Here is a 14270-nt window from a genome sequence, read left to right as displayed (position 1 = left end):
GGACTGTGGTATAAGACTAATGTATGATTAATGCCGGACTGTGATATAAGACTGCTGTATGATTTAATGACGGACTGTGATATATGACTTCTCTATGATTTATTTCCGGACTGTGGTAAAAGACTACTCTATGATTTTAGGCCGGACTATGGTAAAATACCATTCTGTAATCCAAGGACAGATTGTAATGTAAGACCATTAGTCGCTTTAAGGACAACTGTAATAAATATCCATTTTGCGATTTTAGACCAGTCTGTGAAGAACGAGACTTATGCGATTTAAAGCGTGACTTAAGACCAGTGGTAACTTTGTGATTTCAGTTTGTTCATCAACTACTATATTTTCATTCATAACACTAACAAATATGATGAAATTTTCACTTGAAATTATTTGAGCCGCGTCATGCTGTGTATATATGGCCAGCGTAGCTTATGCCCAGCCTGCGCAATCGCACAGTCTAGTCAGAAGCTTCCCTACTGAAACCACAAAACCTTGCGTGACTTTACAGATGCGCATGCCGCTCTTGAGCTACGCTGATCGCATACGGATTAAAATAAGACCCATTTTCGCATGACGCGGCTGATTAATGTTTATATGTGAGTTTTTTTTTCGCATTTGCGTGATAACGTGTTTTAATATCTAGATTCTTACCATCTATGGAAGCTGTTTAATTCTTTTCACTTCCTTAAAGTAGTCTCAACCAGGGATGTAAAGTTGCTCGTTGTAAAACAGGGAAGTTCAAACTGGATTTTTATTTTTTCTGTACATTTGTACATGTTCACACAGTGGCAGTTATCTTTTATATCCGGACCGCAATATATATCACCCTATGTCCGGCGTCCGGCGATGAGTGTCGTCAGCCGTCATGACACATGTTTATGCACCGATGCACCGATGGAGTTTTGCATTCCGCCCTTTAATACGCCCGTACATCGCACGTCCTAAGGCCCATGTCTTGAACTATTTTTATGTCCCCCACCACTATAGTGGGGGACATATTGTTTTTGCCCTGTCTGTTGGTTGGTTGGTCTGTTGGTTTGCGCCAACTTTAACATTTGCAATAACTTTTGCAATATTGAAGATAGCAACTTGATATTTGGCATGCATATGTATCTCATGGAGCTGCACATTTTGAGTGGTGAAAGGTCAAGGTCAAGGTTATCCTTCAAGGTCAAAGGTCAAATATATAGCTTCAAAGCGGCGCAAAAGGGGACATAGTGTTTCTGACAAACACATATCTTGTTAACGAATGTTTTGATCGCGCTGAAACGTTTACCGTTAAATAACCTTAATATGTAGATGATCGTCAATAGAATATGTGGATCTAAAATTAAGTGTTTGCAACTTTTCTTTAAATTATGATTGGATCTCGCTCGAACTTTCACTATACAAAAATATTTTTGTTTGAAGTTAACTTGTTAAGGGAATTTTTGCTGAGACTAGTTTTGGCAGAATTATGGCTTTTTATGCCCCCCTTCGAAGAAGAGGGGTATATTGCTTTGCTCATGTCGGTCTGTCGGTCTGTCTGTCGGTCGGTCTGTCGGTCGGTCTGTCCACCAGGTGGTTGTCAGATGATAACTCAAGAACGCTTGGGCCTAGGATCATGAAACTTCATAGGTACATTGATTATGACTCACAGATGACCCCTATTGATTTTGAGGTCACTAGGTCAAAGGTCAAGGTCACAGTGACCAGAAATAGTAAAATGGTTTTTGAATGATAACTCAAGAACGCATACGCCTAGGATCATGAAACTTCATGGGTAGATTGATCATGACTTGCAGATGACCCCTATTGATTTTGAGGTCACTAGGTCAAAGGTCAAGGTCACGGTGACCCGAAATAGTAAAATGGTTTCCGGATGATAACTCAAGAACGCATACGCCTAGGATCATGAAACTTCATGGGTAGATTGATCATGACTCGCAGATGACCCTTATTGATTTTGAGGTCACTAGGTCAAAGGTCAAGGTCACGGTGACCCTAAATAGTAAAATGGTTTTCGGATAACTAAAGAACGCATACGCCTAGGATCATGAAACTTCATAGGTAGATTGATCATGACTTGCAGATTACCCCTATTGATTTTGAGGTCACAAGGTCAAAGGTCAAGGTCACGGTGACCCGAAATAGTAAAATGATTTTCGGATGATAACTCAAGAACGCTTTTGCGTAGGATCATGACACTTCATAGGTACATTGATCGTGACCCGCAGATGACCCCTATTGATTTTGACCCGCAGATGACCCCTATTGATTTTCAGGTCACTAGTTTCCTTCTTTTGTCGTAAATGATATTATAGTCCCAAAAGTGTCTGTTGAAAGTCATAATTAACTAAGATTGAATATCGTTTAAACTTTCAAATGACCTTAGTGACTTCGGTCCGTTTTTACTGAATTATGACCCTTTGTCTTTTGCTACTGTAGAATATATTGTGGATTTGTAAGTGTCCAAACATGTGCTTCGACACATATCTAGTTCATCCCATCTTTATGGAATTTGGTCAGAATGTTGTTCTTAAAAATATCTTAGCCTCTCTTCGAGTATGCTTCACGTGCGTCCAGAATTAGGCCACAATGTACTCTCTTAAAGAAACCTTGCTGCCACTCTAGAAGCCACATATACAACTAAATCTTGTAAAAAATTCATCAGAATTTTATCATATAATCTGGTCGAGTTTGTAACAATCTGGTGCGTAAAACAACACTAGGTCATCAGGTCGAATATGAGAAAAGCCTTGGTACCACTCCATGGGCCACAGTTACATTGCAATCTGCATGCAACTGGGTAAACTTGTTTATTTTGAAAACATCTAGGCAACGTTCGAATATGGGTCAAGTGCGTTAAAAAGGGTCACCCTTTTAAATCTTAAAAAAATATGTTCACGCTAAAAATCCACATGTTTGACTTAAGTTTGAAAACGATTTAACAGAAGTGCAATATAATAATACTACATTCGCGTGGTTTGATATTTATTTTTAAAACGGTTTAAAATATAGCAGTGCTAAAAGAAATATTATAATCAAAATTAAGGTGATCTTTAACTTTTAAACGATAGTATGCGACAAATCGGCAGTATTCCTTCCTCTGGAAACACGCCGTTACAGATTGGGTATCAGAACAGAAACAAACTTTGGGGTAAGGTCACTCTGCTTCAAAGTGAAATTTCGCTGCCAACGTTTAGTGTTGTTTAACCCAGTGGCATTATGTGTGTTATCAATTAGCCATGAAATGAACAGATGGTGTACATTTTATGATTCTGCAAGACCGTACAATGGCGTAAGAGTTGAAATGAAGTAAATTGTTTTTGATGATTGGTGGTGGCGATGCGGTGGTGATGGTGATTATTGTGATAATTGTGATGATGATTACATGTGTGTTCGCGCTGATGAATATGTTCTTAATGATGATGATGATAATTATGTCGACTTCGATGACTTTATGTGCGTATATCGTATATTCATGAAGAATTTTATCAAACATAATTATGACGATCGAACTGTGTATTAAGCCGAATAATATTGGTTAAATTTCATACCAAAATACTTCATATAAGCTACGCCACGACTTGCTCCGTTGGGGCGTTACTCGTCTGGTATAGATAATCCACCCCAAAATGCCACGTTAATTCTTGCAAGGCCACCAGTGCGCCGCGGATCTGATTGGATGATTAGCGCACGAGATAATCTCCAACTCCGCGCGCGTGCTGATTTGGCACGAGAATGTCGGGTCTCATTAAGATATCACCCGGCTTAATTATTTCCTCGTTAAAACCACATTTCACGTTCAGAGAGGGCCATGGTCGATCACAGTGCTATTAGGGAAGAATATGACCATATTTACACGTACCTTAAGGACTAATTTGTGTGGTAAAATAAGACATTGACAAACATAAATTAAGTGAATGTATTTCTAAGAAAACATTGAACCAATGAAACTAATAAACACACACACACCTGCGCACGCACGCGCACGCACACGCACAAAAAACACCCGCACACACTTTAACAAACACAGAACATTTGTTCTTTTGATATCACGAATGAGTTCGAAAATGGTTCATGTCCGTTGAGACTGATGTCCGTTAACGTGGCGATACATTTTTTATTCTGACTTTGTAATGCTATATTTGCCGGGGATGTACTAAACAATATGAAAATACATATGTGTATAGTACGACAGTAATGCTGATGTTTGAAGAAAAGTATTTATGTTTGGTTCGATTCTTAAATGCTCACCAGTGAAAACCCGTTATCCTTACTTAAAAGACAAGAGCAAATCCTAAAGTAGATAAACTCGCCAGTGCATAAACATGCCATTACATAAGCTCGCCAGTACTTAAACACTCAAGTACATTAACACGCTAGTACATAAACACGCCAGTACATAAACACGCCAGGATCATATATATATATATATATATATATATATATATATATATATATATATATATATATATCCCTATATGCGCAGGTGTGGACCTGTTTATGGTGGCGGCGCACGAGTTTGGACACGCACTGGGGCTGGCGCACAGCAGCAACACGGAGGCGCTCATGTACCCCTGGTACCAGGGATACACGGATAACTTCAAGTTGCCCTTCGACGACGTGCAAGGCATACAGACGCTTTACGGTGAGCCATACTCTTTCAGTGACTTTCACCATGTTTACTGTGTCGTGTTCCATAATGTTTTAGAACGTCCGAAGCAGAAATTTAAAAATTGCCATAAATTCGTTGGTGACTTTAAAAAAAGTTCTATGGGATTCTTCATCATATTTTATCATCGCACTATTTAGTTGTGAGGTGGGATACTGGATTAAGGAAGTGCCTCTTTCAATTCGAACGTCCGTCGTAGTCCTGTGTTAATGTGTATATAAATATTTTCCCCGCGGAATATATTAAACTGTAAGAGGTATTAACTTCATCTTTGGATAGATCTCATTCGGTTTAAGTGCATCGCACAAAAGCCATTACTCTTGCTTCGATATTGTCCTTTGTACAGATTTTCTTACCGGGTATTTCTCAAAAACTATACTACGTTTAATCTTAAAACTTCATGGAAGATAGATTTCAGTGAAGGATAGTGCGTTACTAAGCATGCATAACTTTACTTTTCAAGTTATAGTCCTTCGTTTATTCTTATATGCAAATAATTCCTGTTTGCATACTTTAGAGTTATTGCCCCCAGTTAATTATATTGAAGTTTTTTTCCAGGGCATATACTGATAAATATAAAGGATATCAAAGTGACACCCTTATGTTTGAAGATATTATTGAGATGATGTGCATGGCACAGTTTTTCCTTTCATATTTTTAGACTTATTGTCCATTTGTTTATTTTACGATTTCAATTTCTTCATGGGCATATGTACAAAAACTACAAGATACCTTAACTAGAATTATTATTGTTAGATATACTTGCATGAAAGAAGTGGATTGCACAAAAGTCGATAGTTTTGCTCCCATACTGTCAAAGTTATTGCTCGTTTGTAATTAAAATGCTTCGATACGAACTAGCTATGTCCTCTAACAAAGCGGCATCCGGGGTATTTCAGGCATGACGGTGGCACTTCTAGTACAATATGTCGTTCCCCTGATTGTGTACACCATTAGTGTAAAAATTAAGAGACGTTGGAATAAAGAGGGTGTTTGACGTTTTTATTATGTAATTAAAAATATTCTAGGCTCGAAATCCGGGACTCTTCCACCCACACCCATACCACGCCCAATACGTCCCGACGGCGGCAATAATGGTGGCGGGGGCGGTAGTGGCGGTGGCGGTGGTGGAGGCCGACCTGACGTTCCACCTGTAACGCCGAGACCACCAGTAGAGAACGATAGTCCTTGTGCAGGAAATATAGACGCCATTACAGTGATTAGGAAGGAGATCTTCATATTTAAAGGCTCGGTATGTTAAGATGTCGTTAATTTCGTAAGTTTATATAATTATAAACAGATCAGTGATAGGAAACGCAAATATTAAATAAGCACATACCGGTACTTCTTTGAAATCGCTTTACAAACTACTCTCTAAAAGTACCAGCAACTGTACATTGACATTGTTTCTATCTCTGTAGAAATTCTGGAGACGTGGACCCAGCGGCATCGGTTTAACGCCAACAGAGATCAGCAAATTCTGGTTCAAACTGCCTGAGGATGGCGTCGACGCCCTGTACGAACGAGCGGACGGCAAAATTGTTTTCTTTAAAGGTAATCACTTCGAGGTACTTTAATGAATCAACTGTTGAGCGTGAATGTTAAATGACTTACAAGAAGTCATCAGCAGAGAATTTCTAGGAAATTCATTTAGATTTGCCGATTATTGTTTTGTGTGTTAAATAAATATTTGTGCATAAGGACACGATTGTCAATGCGTGTTTACTGTCATGAAACTACGGTCGAAGTTGATATACTTCCCATCTAATTTATTCGTGTGTTCGACCCATACTCTGTTGGAGTTAAACTAAGTTGTTTACTATCAAGCACTTAGCACGTGTTCTAACCTCGTGACCTCAACACTTTCACAAGACAACTAGTAAACAAAACAAGTTAAAATTAACAAATCACAAAAAGTTACCTTGTGACATTGCAATTAGAAGGCAACTGGTACCTTTTTAATGGGGCGAAATGAGCACCAACGTGCAAAAACGGGTTATGTGCCATATGCGACCAGCGTTGCTCTTAATAAGGCTGTGCGTTCTTGCATTTTTTCAGGAGTCACAGTTAGTACATTCGCAACAATCTAATCAGTATCTCCGTTCAACCAGAAAATGTAAATTTAAAATCAACAATGTTATACGTTATTCGACCAGCGTTTCTCCAGACAAGTCTGCAAATGTGCAGTCTGGTGAAGAGCAACCCTATCCGCTACAAAGCAAAATCAATCTTTTCTGGTCTCATACCAAAACATACAGCAGGCAATCCAACATTTTGCCATAAGTTGCGTGGTTGTCTCCGCAGGTGACCGCTTCTGGATGTACAACAGCAACCACATGGTTTCCAACTTCCCTGTGGAGGGCCGCCGCCTCACGGAACTGGGGATAGGGAGCAACGTGAAGAAGATAGACGCCGCCTTCATCTGGTCCTATAACAAGAGGACCTACCTGGTAGGCAGGCTTCCCTGTTCCAATGTAATGTTTGTAGTAGCTGACCTGATGAGTGTGCTATGATATAGTGAGGTCATTGCTTTTCGTTTTCAGTTGTCGGAGCTTTCCATAAAATATGTCTTTCTAAATAATTAAATATAAATAAATAATTAATAATATGTGTAACTCATGCACGTAGCATTTGTTGTTCTCCTGTCACGTGATGTTGTACTTCCGATCACGTGTCCCGTTGTTGTTTTTATCAGGTGAGCGGAGACATGTACTGGAAGCTGAACGCCAATCAAGACTATATCGAGTACGACTACCCACGTGACATGAGCATCTGGCGCAATGTGCCCGTGCCGCTCGACAGTGCCTTCCAAAACTGGGACGGTAAGAGTGTGCATAGGCGGGGAAGGTGTAGGGGACCATACCGAACTCTCGCAACTGGCCATATCACTACGGACGTTATTATCAATCCTGCAGACGTCTTAATCATCTTACGGATAGGTTACCATTATACAGAAAGTAAATCAAAGTTCACGTGTAGCGGCCGATTCTTGATGGTCAGTATCATAATGTCAGACTGATGTTAATAAAACCAGCTACCAGCGCAATTCAGGTTTAATTGTAAATAAGCAACACAGTTATTTCATGTATCGCTACGTTACTTGCACCACTTAGAAGCCTATTTTGACTGTTTTATGGCCAAGATCTAACTCTGGAGTATGTTTTGTTTTACTTTACGTATTATTCTAACCGCCCTTTTACAATCTGTTTGGGCCGCGCAAGGACGTATGAAGGTCTATCTGATGATCTGAGATATTTTTAACATTTAACAAACACTTGATAGTAAAGCGGCAGATCCTACCACAATACTTGAATCTAGTAACATCTTAACCAAACGGCAAAACGCTGAAAGGCGGATTTCCGCTTATGAGGACTTTAACCCGCAGTAAAACAAGGAAAGAATTCTCCTCGGGCGAATCTAAACTAAAATTCAGCGTCATGTACATTTACATGCAACTGAAACACTGATTGTTGCTGAAAATCATATTACTAGTATGAAATGACATGTTCATATTCATCTGTCTCGGGTGTCCAGTCCTCCGTTTTGTTGTTTAAGGGAAGTAACTCTTAAACAACAATACAGGAGAGGAAAAATATGGCAATCGCAACGTCCTTCCTTACTTTTGATTGTCCTGTACGTAGCATAACTTAAAGTATCCATTGCATGAGTACGTTACATTCCGACCTAAATCCGTCGGTGCTTATGCAACTTAGACGAACATTTAGCGACAGTTGGTAACACCGATAAAAAAAGAGGATAATTGCTTTTCACTTTTTAGCTTTTGTGATATCCTTTTGTCCGTCGGGCGTCGTGCGGCGTCAACATTTGCCTTGTTAACACTCTAAAGGCCACATTTATTGTCCAATCTTAATGAAATTTGGTCAAAAGTTTGGTCTCAATGATATCTTGGATGAGTTCGAAAATGGTTACTTTGCTTGAAAAACATGGGTGCCAAGGGGCGGGGCATTTTTCCTTTTATGGCTATATATGGCTATAGTAAAATCTTGTTAACACTATAGAGGCCACATTTATCGTCCGATCTTCATGAAACTCGGTCAGAAGATTCATCCTAATAATATCTTGGACGTTCGAAAATGATGCCGGTTGGTTGAAAAACATGGCCGCCACGGGGGCGGGGCATTTTTCCTTTTATGGCTATATATGGCTATAGTAAAACCTCGTTAACACTCTAGAGGTCATATTTATTTTTCGATCATCATGAAACGTGGTCAGAATATTTGTCCTAATGATATCTTGGATGAGTTCAAAAATGGTTTTGGTTGCTTTAAAAACATGGCCACCAGGGACGGGGCATTTTTCCTTATACAGCTATATATGGCTTTAGTTAAACCTTGTTAACACTCTAGAGGCCACAATTATTGTCAAATCTTCATGAAATTTGGTAAGAAGATTGGTCTGAATGATATCTTGGATTAGTTCGAAAATGGTTATGTTTGCTTGAAAAACATGGCTGCCAAGGGGTGGGGCATTTTCCTTATATGGCTATAGTAAAATCTTGTTAACACTCTTGAGGCTACATTTACTGTCCGATCTTCATGAAACTTGGTCATCCCGATAATATCTTGGACGAGTTCAAAAATGATGCCGGTTGGTTGAAAAACATGGCTGTCAGGGAGCGGGGCATTTTTCCTTATATGGCTTTAGTAAAACCTTGTTAACACTCTAGAGGCCACATTTATTTTCCAATCTTCATGAAACTTGTTCAGAAGATTTGTCCCAATAATATCTTGTTATCTCAGATGAGCGACTTTGGGCCTTTCAGGCCCTCTTGTTAAATAATTACATAAAGGTTTATAAATTCTCATACTGATCAGCATACTTTGTTTCTTAGGGAACACGTACTTCCTGAAAGGGGACCAATACTGGGAGTTCTACGATACGAAGATGCGCACTCGACACAAGGAAGGCCGCTCTATAGGCGAGTTGCTCGGATGCAGAAACGGTGAGATGAAGGGAGACCTCGCCATAGTGCCGGCGGAAGAGGGTCCTATGGACGATGAACCAACCAACGCCATTCAAGATAATCATCACTTGTCGTCGTCGTCGGCCTTTGTTAACTCGTATCTGACTTTAGTCAATATCGCAGTACTTCTACTGTCAGTTTTATTATAGATGTTGTTATTAAGGCACACCTAATTGTAATTATTTTAAATATTACCATTTCAACTGCCTTTTTCAAATGTTGCCTTCTGTTCTGCTGTGTTATGCCGACTGTTATGATTGTTCGACTTCGATGTCAACGCATACATCCCAGGCTAACCGATTTGAGTTCTAGTTCTAAATATCAGAAGTTAAAAGGTAAAATCTAGATATTGCTTCGGTTTGTAACTGTTCTTTGTAAATTGTTGCTCAAGCACACTAAATATTTTCATAAAAATATATTATCTGTTATCGGCGTACATATACTTAGAAACACGACACAGAAGTATCCAGGGGAATAAACGACTCTCCCATATAATCAGGAGCTAAACAAAGACATGTAAGATCGCGATTATTGACAACTCCGAGCAGCCATTTTTTTCTTATTAAATGCTATTGTGACATATATCTCACGTTACAAGTTATGCTTCAAGCACTGTCTCAGAGACTGAGTGTTGTTTATGAACCTTTTTTGAGTTTGTGTACGTATGTGTGCAGTGAACGATGGTATCACTCGTTAATAATACGAAGCGTGTGTTATGCGATGAAGTTTTACAATATTAGGATAGTTGCAAACTCTGATATGAAATTACTATGCATGCTGGTGGTTAATGAAACGTAATACATGTATACCGACATCGTAACACGTGTGAATGTGAGTACTTGTGTAATAACAATATCTGAAAGTGTTCTTCTATTTATTATTTCCTGTAACGTGAACAACTTTGTTATGGTATCATTTAAAGAAATATTAGTGGATAGATTGTTTTATCCAAGGTAAAATGTACATGTATGTGGAAAAATTACATTACTTGGTTACCAGTAAGTGATTGATTGTTCATAAAACGAAAGTAACGGAGTTACAGATACATTCATTTGACATTTACGTACATAGTCTATCACCTAAGCCATATATATCATCTTGTTGCAGTAATGAACTAACGAGCTGATGAGAAATATCATCCTATACTCAAAAAGTACATCTGATCTGTTCTGTGCATTTGCAACACCATACACGAGAAGTTAATAAGCCGTAATATGGGAATTTATAGTGCAAAAAGGGAACTATAGCCCAGATACACCGGTTGACATGGAAACAATTTAATTCTTAATCTCATGATAGAAAGCACAGACTGGTTATTACATCTCTAGGTATCCGGAAAGTAATTGCATGCACCATTTGATGATGATGCCCCCTCCGGTGGTTAGTATCTATTAGTGGACACCAGGTGTTGAACGTGTTTAATAGGTCTAAAATGGTCGCTACATTATGAATAGCTTACATTTTCGGAAACACACACAATTGTAGAATTAATATTGTACGTGTCATTAAATGGATGGGTCATTTCAGCTTGTCCTTTCATTTATTGAGTTAAATGCTTAATGAGCCGGCACTGGATTTCAATACTCATTGAAAAATATAGAGGTTAAAATCTCTTACGCCTATAGTTTTTCCTTAAACTATCTTGGTTGAGAATTCTTTGACAATAACAATATAATTTAAGTTGGTGCTTCATTAAAAACAGGACGCATACTTGTATTTTATCATAGTATAAGAAATCGAACATGGCTAACTTCAACAACAGAACTATAATCCATTGGAAGTAGCGATTACATAAAAAATCATACAAATGCGCTTAGAGCTGCTTTTTCATGCTTCATTTACTGTAAATTTGATGTGTAATAATAGAAAGTGGAATTTTTATCCAGTATTTGACATAACCAAACATGTGCAATACTTATAGATACTTTTCTGAAATCCAAATATGTGAGATCTATATTTCATTGTTGTTTTTAATGAGCATATTTTTTTTCTATGCACACCCTTCTTATTTATTCTGTTACATTTGATACTTCCTTTTTGTGTATATTAAGATTAAGTATGTAAATAGAGTGTTAATGCGCATATATTGTTCGGCCTGTTTTTTTTTTCATTTAAAAACTGTGCTTTAGATAGTTAACCGTATTTGGTGAACGCTTTCGGCTAATCGTTATGCTGATAACATTTTTAAATTAAATAGTTGTTAGTTGTTGGTTATGTTTGGCCTTTTTGGGATAGCCTCGTCTGTGTGCTGGTTTAAGATAAATCTCAATTTATACCATGTTTTATATGGTGTCGAATGGATATATTAAAATCCAAAACACTAAATAAGCAAAAATAATAAGTTGCACAAGAAAGATAACTTGCGTTACTTGATAACAATAACAAATATTTGTGTTTTTAAGTTAAGTTAATAAATTAATAAAGTGATTGATGTATTTCGCGTAAAGTAGATGCACGTGTAGACATTCTTGTTTATTATTGTCACCACGTATTGAATGGTCCGAAATAGTGTTAAGGAAAAATCCAACCCATTTGTCTTTGTACATGTATATTTATTTGTTTCAGTTTTGTTGTCTATCAGTTTTGGCATTTTTACTGTTTTGTTATTGTAGTTTTTGTATTTAAAATCCCTTATACAACCAGATCGAAAGATTTGTAATACTGATTTTGAAAACAAGATGTCTGCATAATACTCGATTTAAATAATGACATTAAAGAATGAATCTGTGTCTTTTAAACTACAAGTATGTTAGTATATAAAACAATGAAATTACTCATAAATGTATCTATGTAGAAACAGCACTATTGATATATTTGTATGCATGTATTGACCATTATTTCAAATATGTTAAGCTCAGACTGCCCAGATTGATCTCCCCTGCATTGTTGTCACAGAATATATTCATAATGACATATGTCACGTGTTTCGAGCATGTAATATAAACATTTTGGGTAACTATGATATTTGTAACGGGCAACTTGCTAAATAATATTACAACGATTATAACAGTAAAAAACCCATCATTTGATAAGTTCATGTGATGTATAGGCATGGCAATGTACCTTTTTCACATCATGTGGTATTAATTTGACGAAGAATGGTGATTTGAATACATGTAGGGATGCTTACATACTTCTTCATCTATTTTTTGATCATCCGCGTTCTTAGACAACACAAATAAAAAGTTTAAATTGCCTTCCCTGTTTGGCTCTTACGCTTAGTAGCTTCATGAAACTTTCAAAAAAAAATGTACCAAACATGTTTTAGCATCTATGAAGCTTTAAGTTACCTCAGTCATAAAACATATAAATGTGCAAATTTAAATAGTGGGGAAAAGAAGAAAATAGTCTTAAAATGATTCTTTGAAAGTCATGGTGAAAATGGTTACCAATGAATGCCACTAGAAAATAACTGGTGCGGTGGTTTCAATTAAGTACACGAAAATAGTCTGTTACAAGGCATGTGAGATCATAGTGGTTAGTTTGATATGAGATTAATGAGATTATATGTTCACGAATATGCTCATTATGATTTATTTGCCATGTATATTCTCCTTTATTTTCGTACTCATATTTTACATAAGTATGTTCAAATCCGTACAGAATAAAAATAAATAAAAAATCCTACGTTTGTTGCCAATATAGATTTATTCTAAAACCGTGTTTGTCCAAAACCGTCACTATTTCTGATATAGTTGCGGAATATTTGCATTGTGTAATGTTTTATGCAAACCATACATATAAGTTTGAATTCATTCTAATAAAGCTTTAAATATTAATAGATGTTATTGAGATAAATTTCGAGTACTAAAGGCATAACTCCATCAGTGTTGGTATTCTTTGTTATTTCTCTATATTGGATCATAACTCTATTAGTAGTTAAGGAATCTTGCAGAAGTTAATATAGTGATTGAAAACGGATAGCTAGTGCAGAATACAAGTATCGCATATATTCCTTCAATATTTAAGAGTCATTGTTCTCTGTTAATCTTATGTATTAAAACGTAAACCCCCTCTTTGCATGTTATTGACGCATTCGGTACTTACTCTAACCGCATTTTTCGAATATGAAGTAAAAACGAATGCGACGAATTACCGGTAAACACTTTGTTTAAGTGTACATTATAAAACTCATATACTAACAATGAGAACACAATCTTATCATACATTCATTTCACATATAAAACATGCATTCGAACATATTTCAATATGGAAAGGCATACAAAACACTGTCAACATTTATTAGATAAAATAATCCTTGTTTAAGAATTTTAAAATGGTGTTATCTTTCCCATTCAGACAAACATAACGGGGACTTATTTGGGTTCCACGACGTAGCAGCCGAGCCAGGGACCAGCTTTCTCCTTCCGGTAGTCGACTTTGCGTTGCTGATCGTTGTAACGGAAGTAGCTAGAAAACAACAATGATATATTATTTGTGTATTTAAACAATCAAGGAAGTACGATATTAAAAATGATGTAACAGAATGTAATTAAATTGCTAAAACATTTTATAATTTGTAATTTGGCTTGAAAGAGTTTGATCGTATCTGTCAAAAATGACTGCGGACCTGGCGTTCGGAATAGCCGTTTCTTTTTTAATTTCATCGAAATTATGATGGAGAAGAAG

General features: G+C 37.1%; 2 protein-coding genes across 2 annotated transcripts in view; one reads left to right on the top strand and one right to left on the bottom strand.

Moving 5' to 3' along the window:
- LOC127865181 (matrix metalloproteinase-2-like) overlaps positions 1–13266 on the top strand; it is a 77059-nt gene extending 63793 nt beyond the window's left edge. Inside the window, exons 5-10 of the mRNA XM_052405152.1 lie at positions 4475–4633; positions 5686–5909; positions 6079–6211; positions 6962–7107; positions 7353–7479; positions 9510–13266. Of these exons, the coding sequence (XP_052261112.1) occupies positions 4475–4633; positions 5686–5909; positions 6079–6211; positions 6962–7107; positions 7353–7479; positions 9510–9790 (1070 nt within the window). The 3' untranslated portion in view covers positions 9791–13266. The remainder of the gene's footprint in view (positions 1–4474; positions 4634–5685; positions 5910–6078; positions 6212–6961; positions 7108–7352; positions 7480–9509) is intronic.
- A 530-nt stretch (positions 13267–13796) lies between these two features.
- LOC127865191 (matrilysin-like) overlaps positions 13797–14270 on the bottom strand; it is a 9562-nt gene continuing 9088 nt past the window's right edge. The window contains exon 11 of the mRNA XM_052405168.1: positions 13797–14051. Coding sequence (XP_052261128.1) covers positions 13958–14051 — 94 coding nt within the window. The 3' untranslated portion in view covers positions 13797–13957. The remainder of the gene's footprint in view (positions 14052–14270) is intronic.

This window comes from Dreissena polymorpha, chromosome 1 (assembly GCF_020536995.1).
Source record: "Dreissena polymorpha isolate Duluth1 chromosome 1, UMN_Dpol_1.0, whole genome shotgun sequence".
NCBI classification, from domain to species: Eukaryota; Metazoa; Mollusca; class Bivalvia; order Myida; family Dreissenidae; genus Dreissena; species Dreissena polymorpha.
The sequence above is the reverse complement of the archived record's forward strand: the minus strand, read 5'-3'. Positions and strand labels throughout refer to the sequence as shown.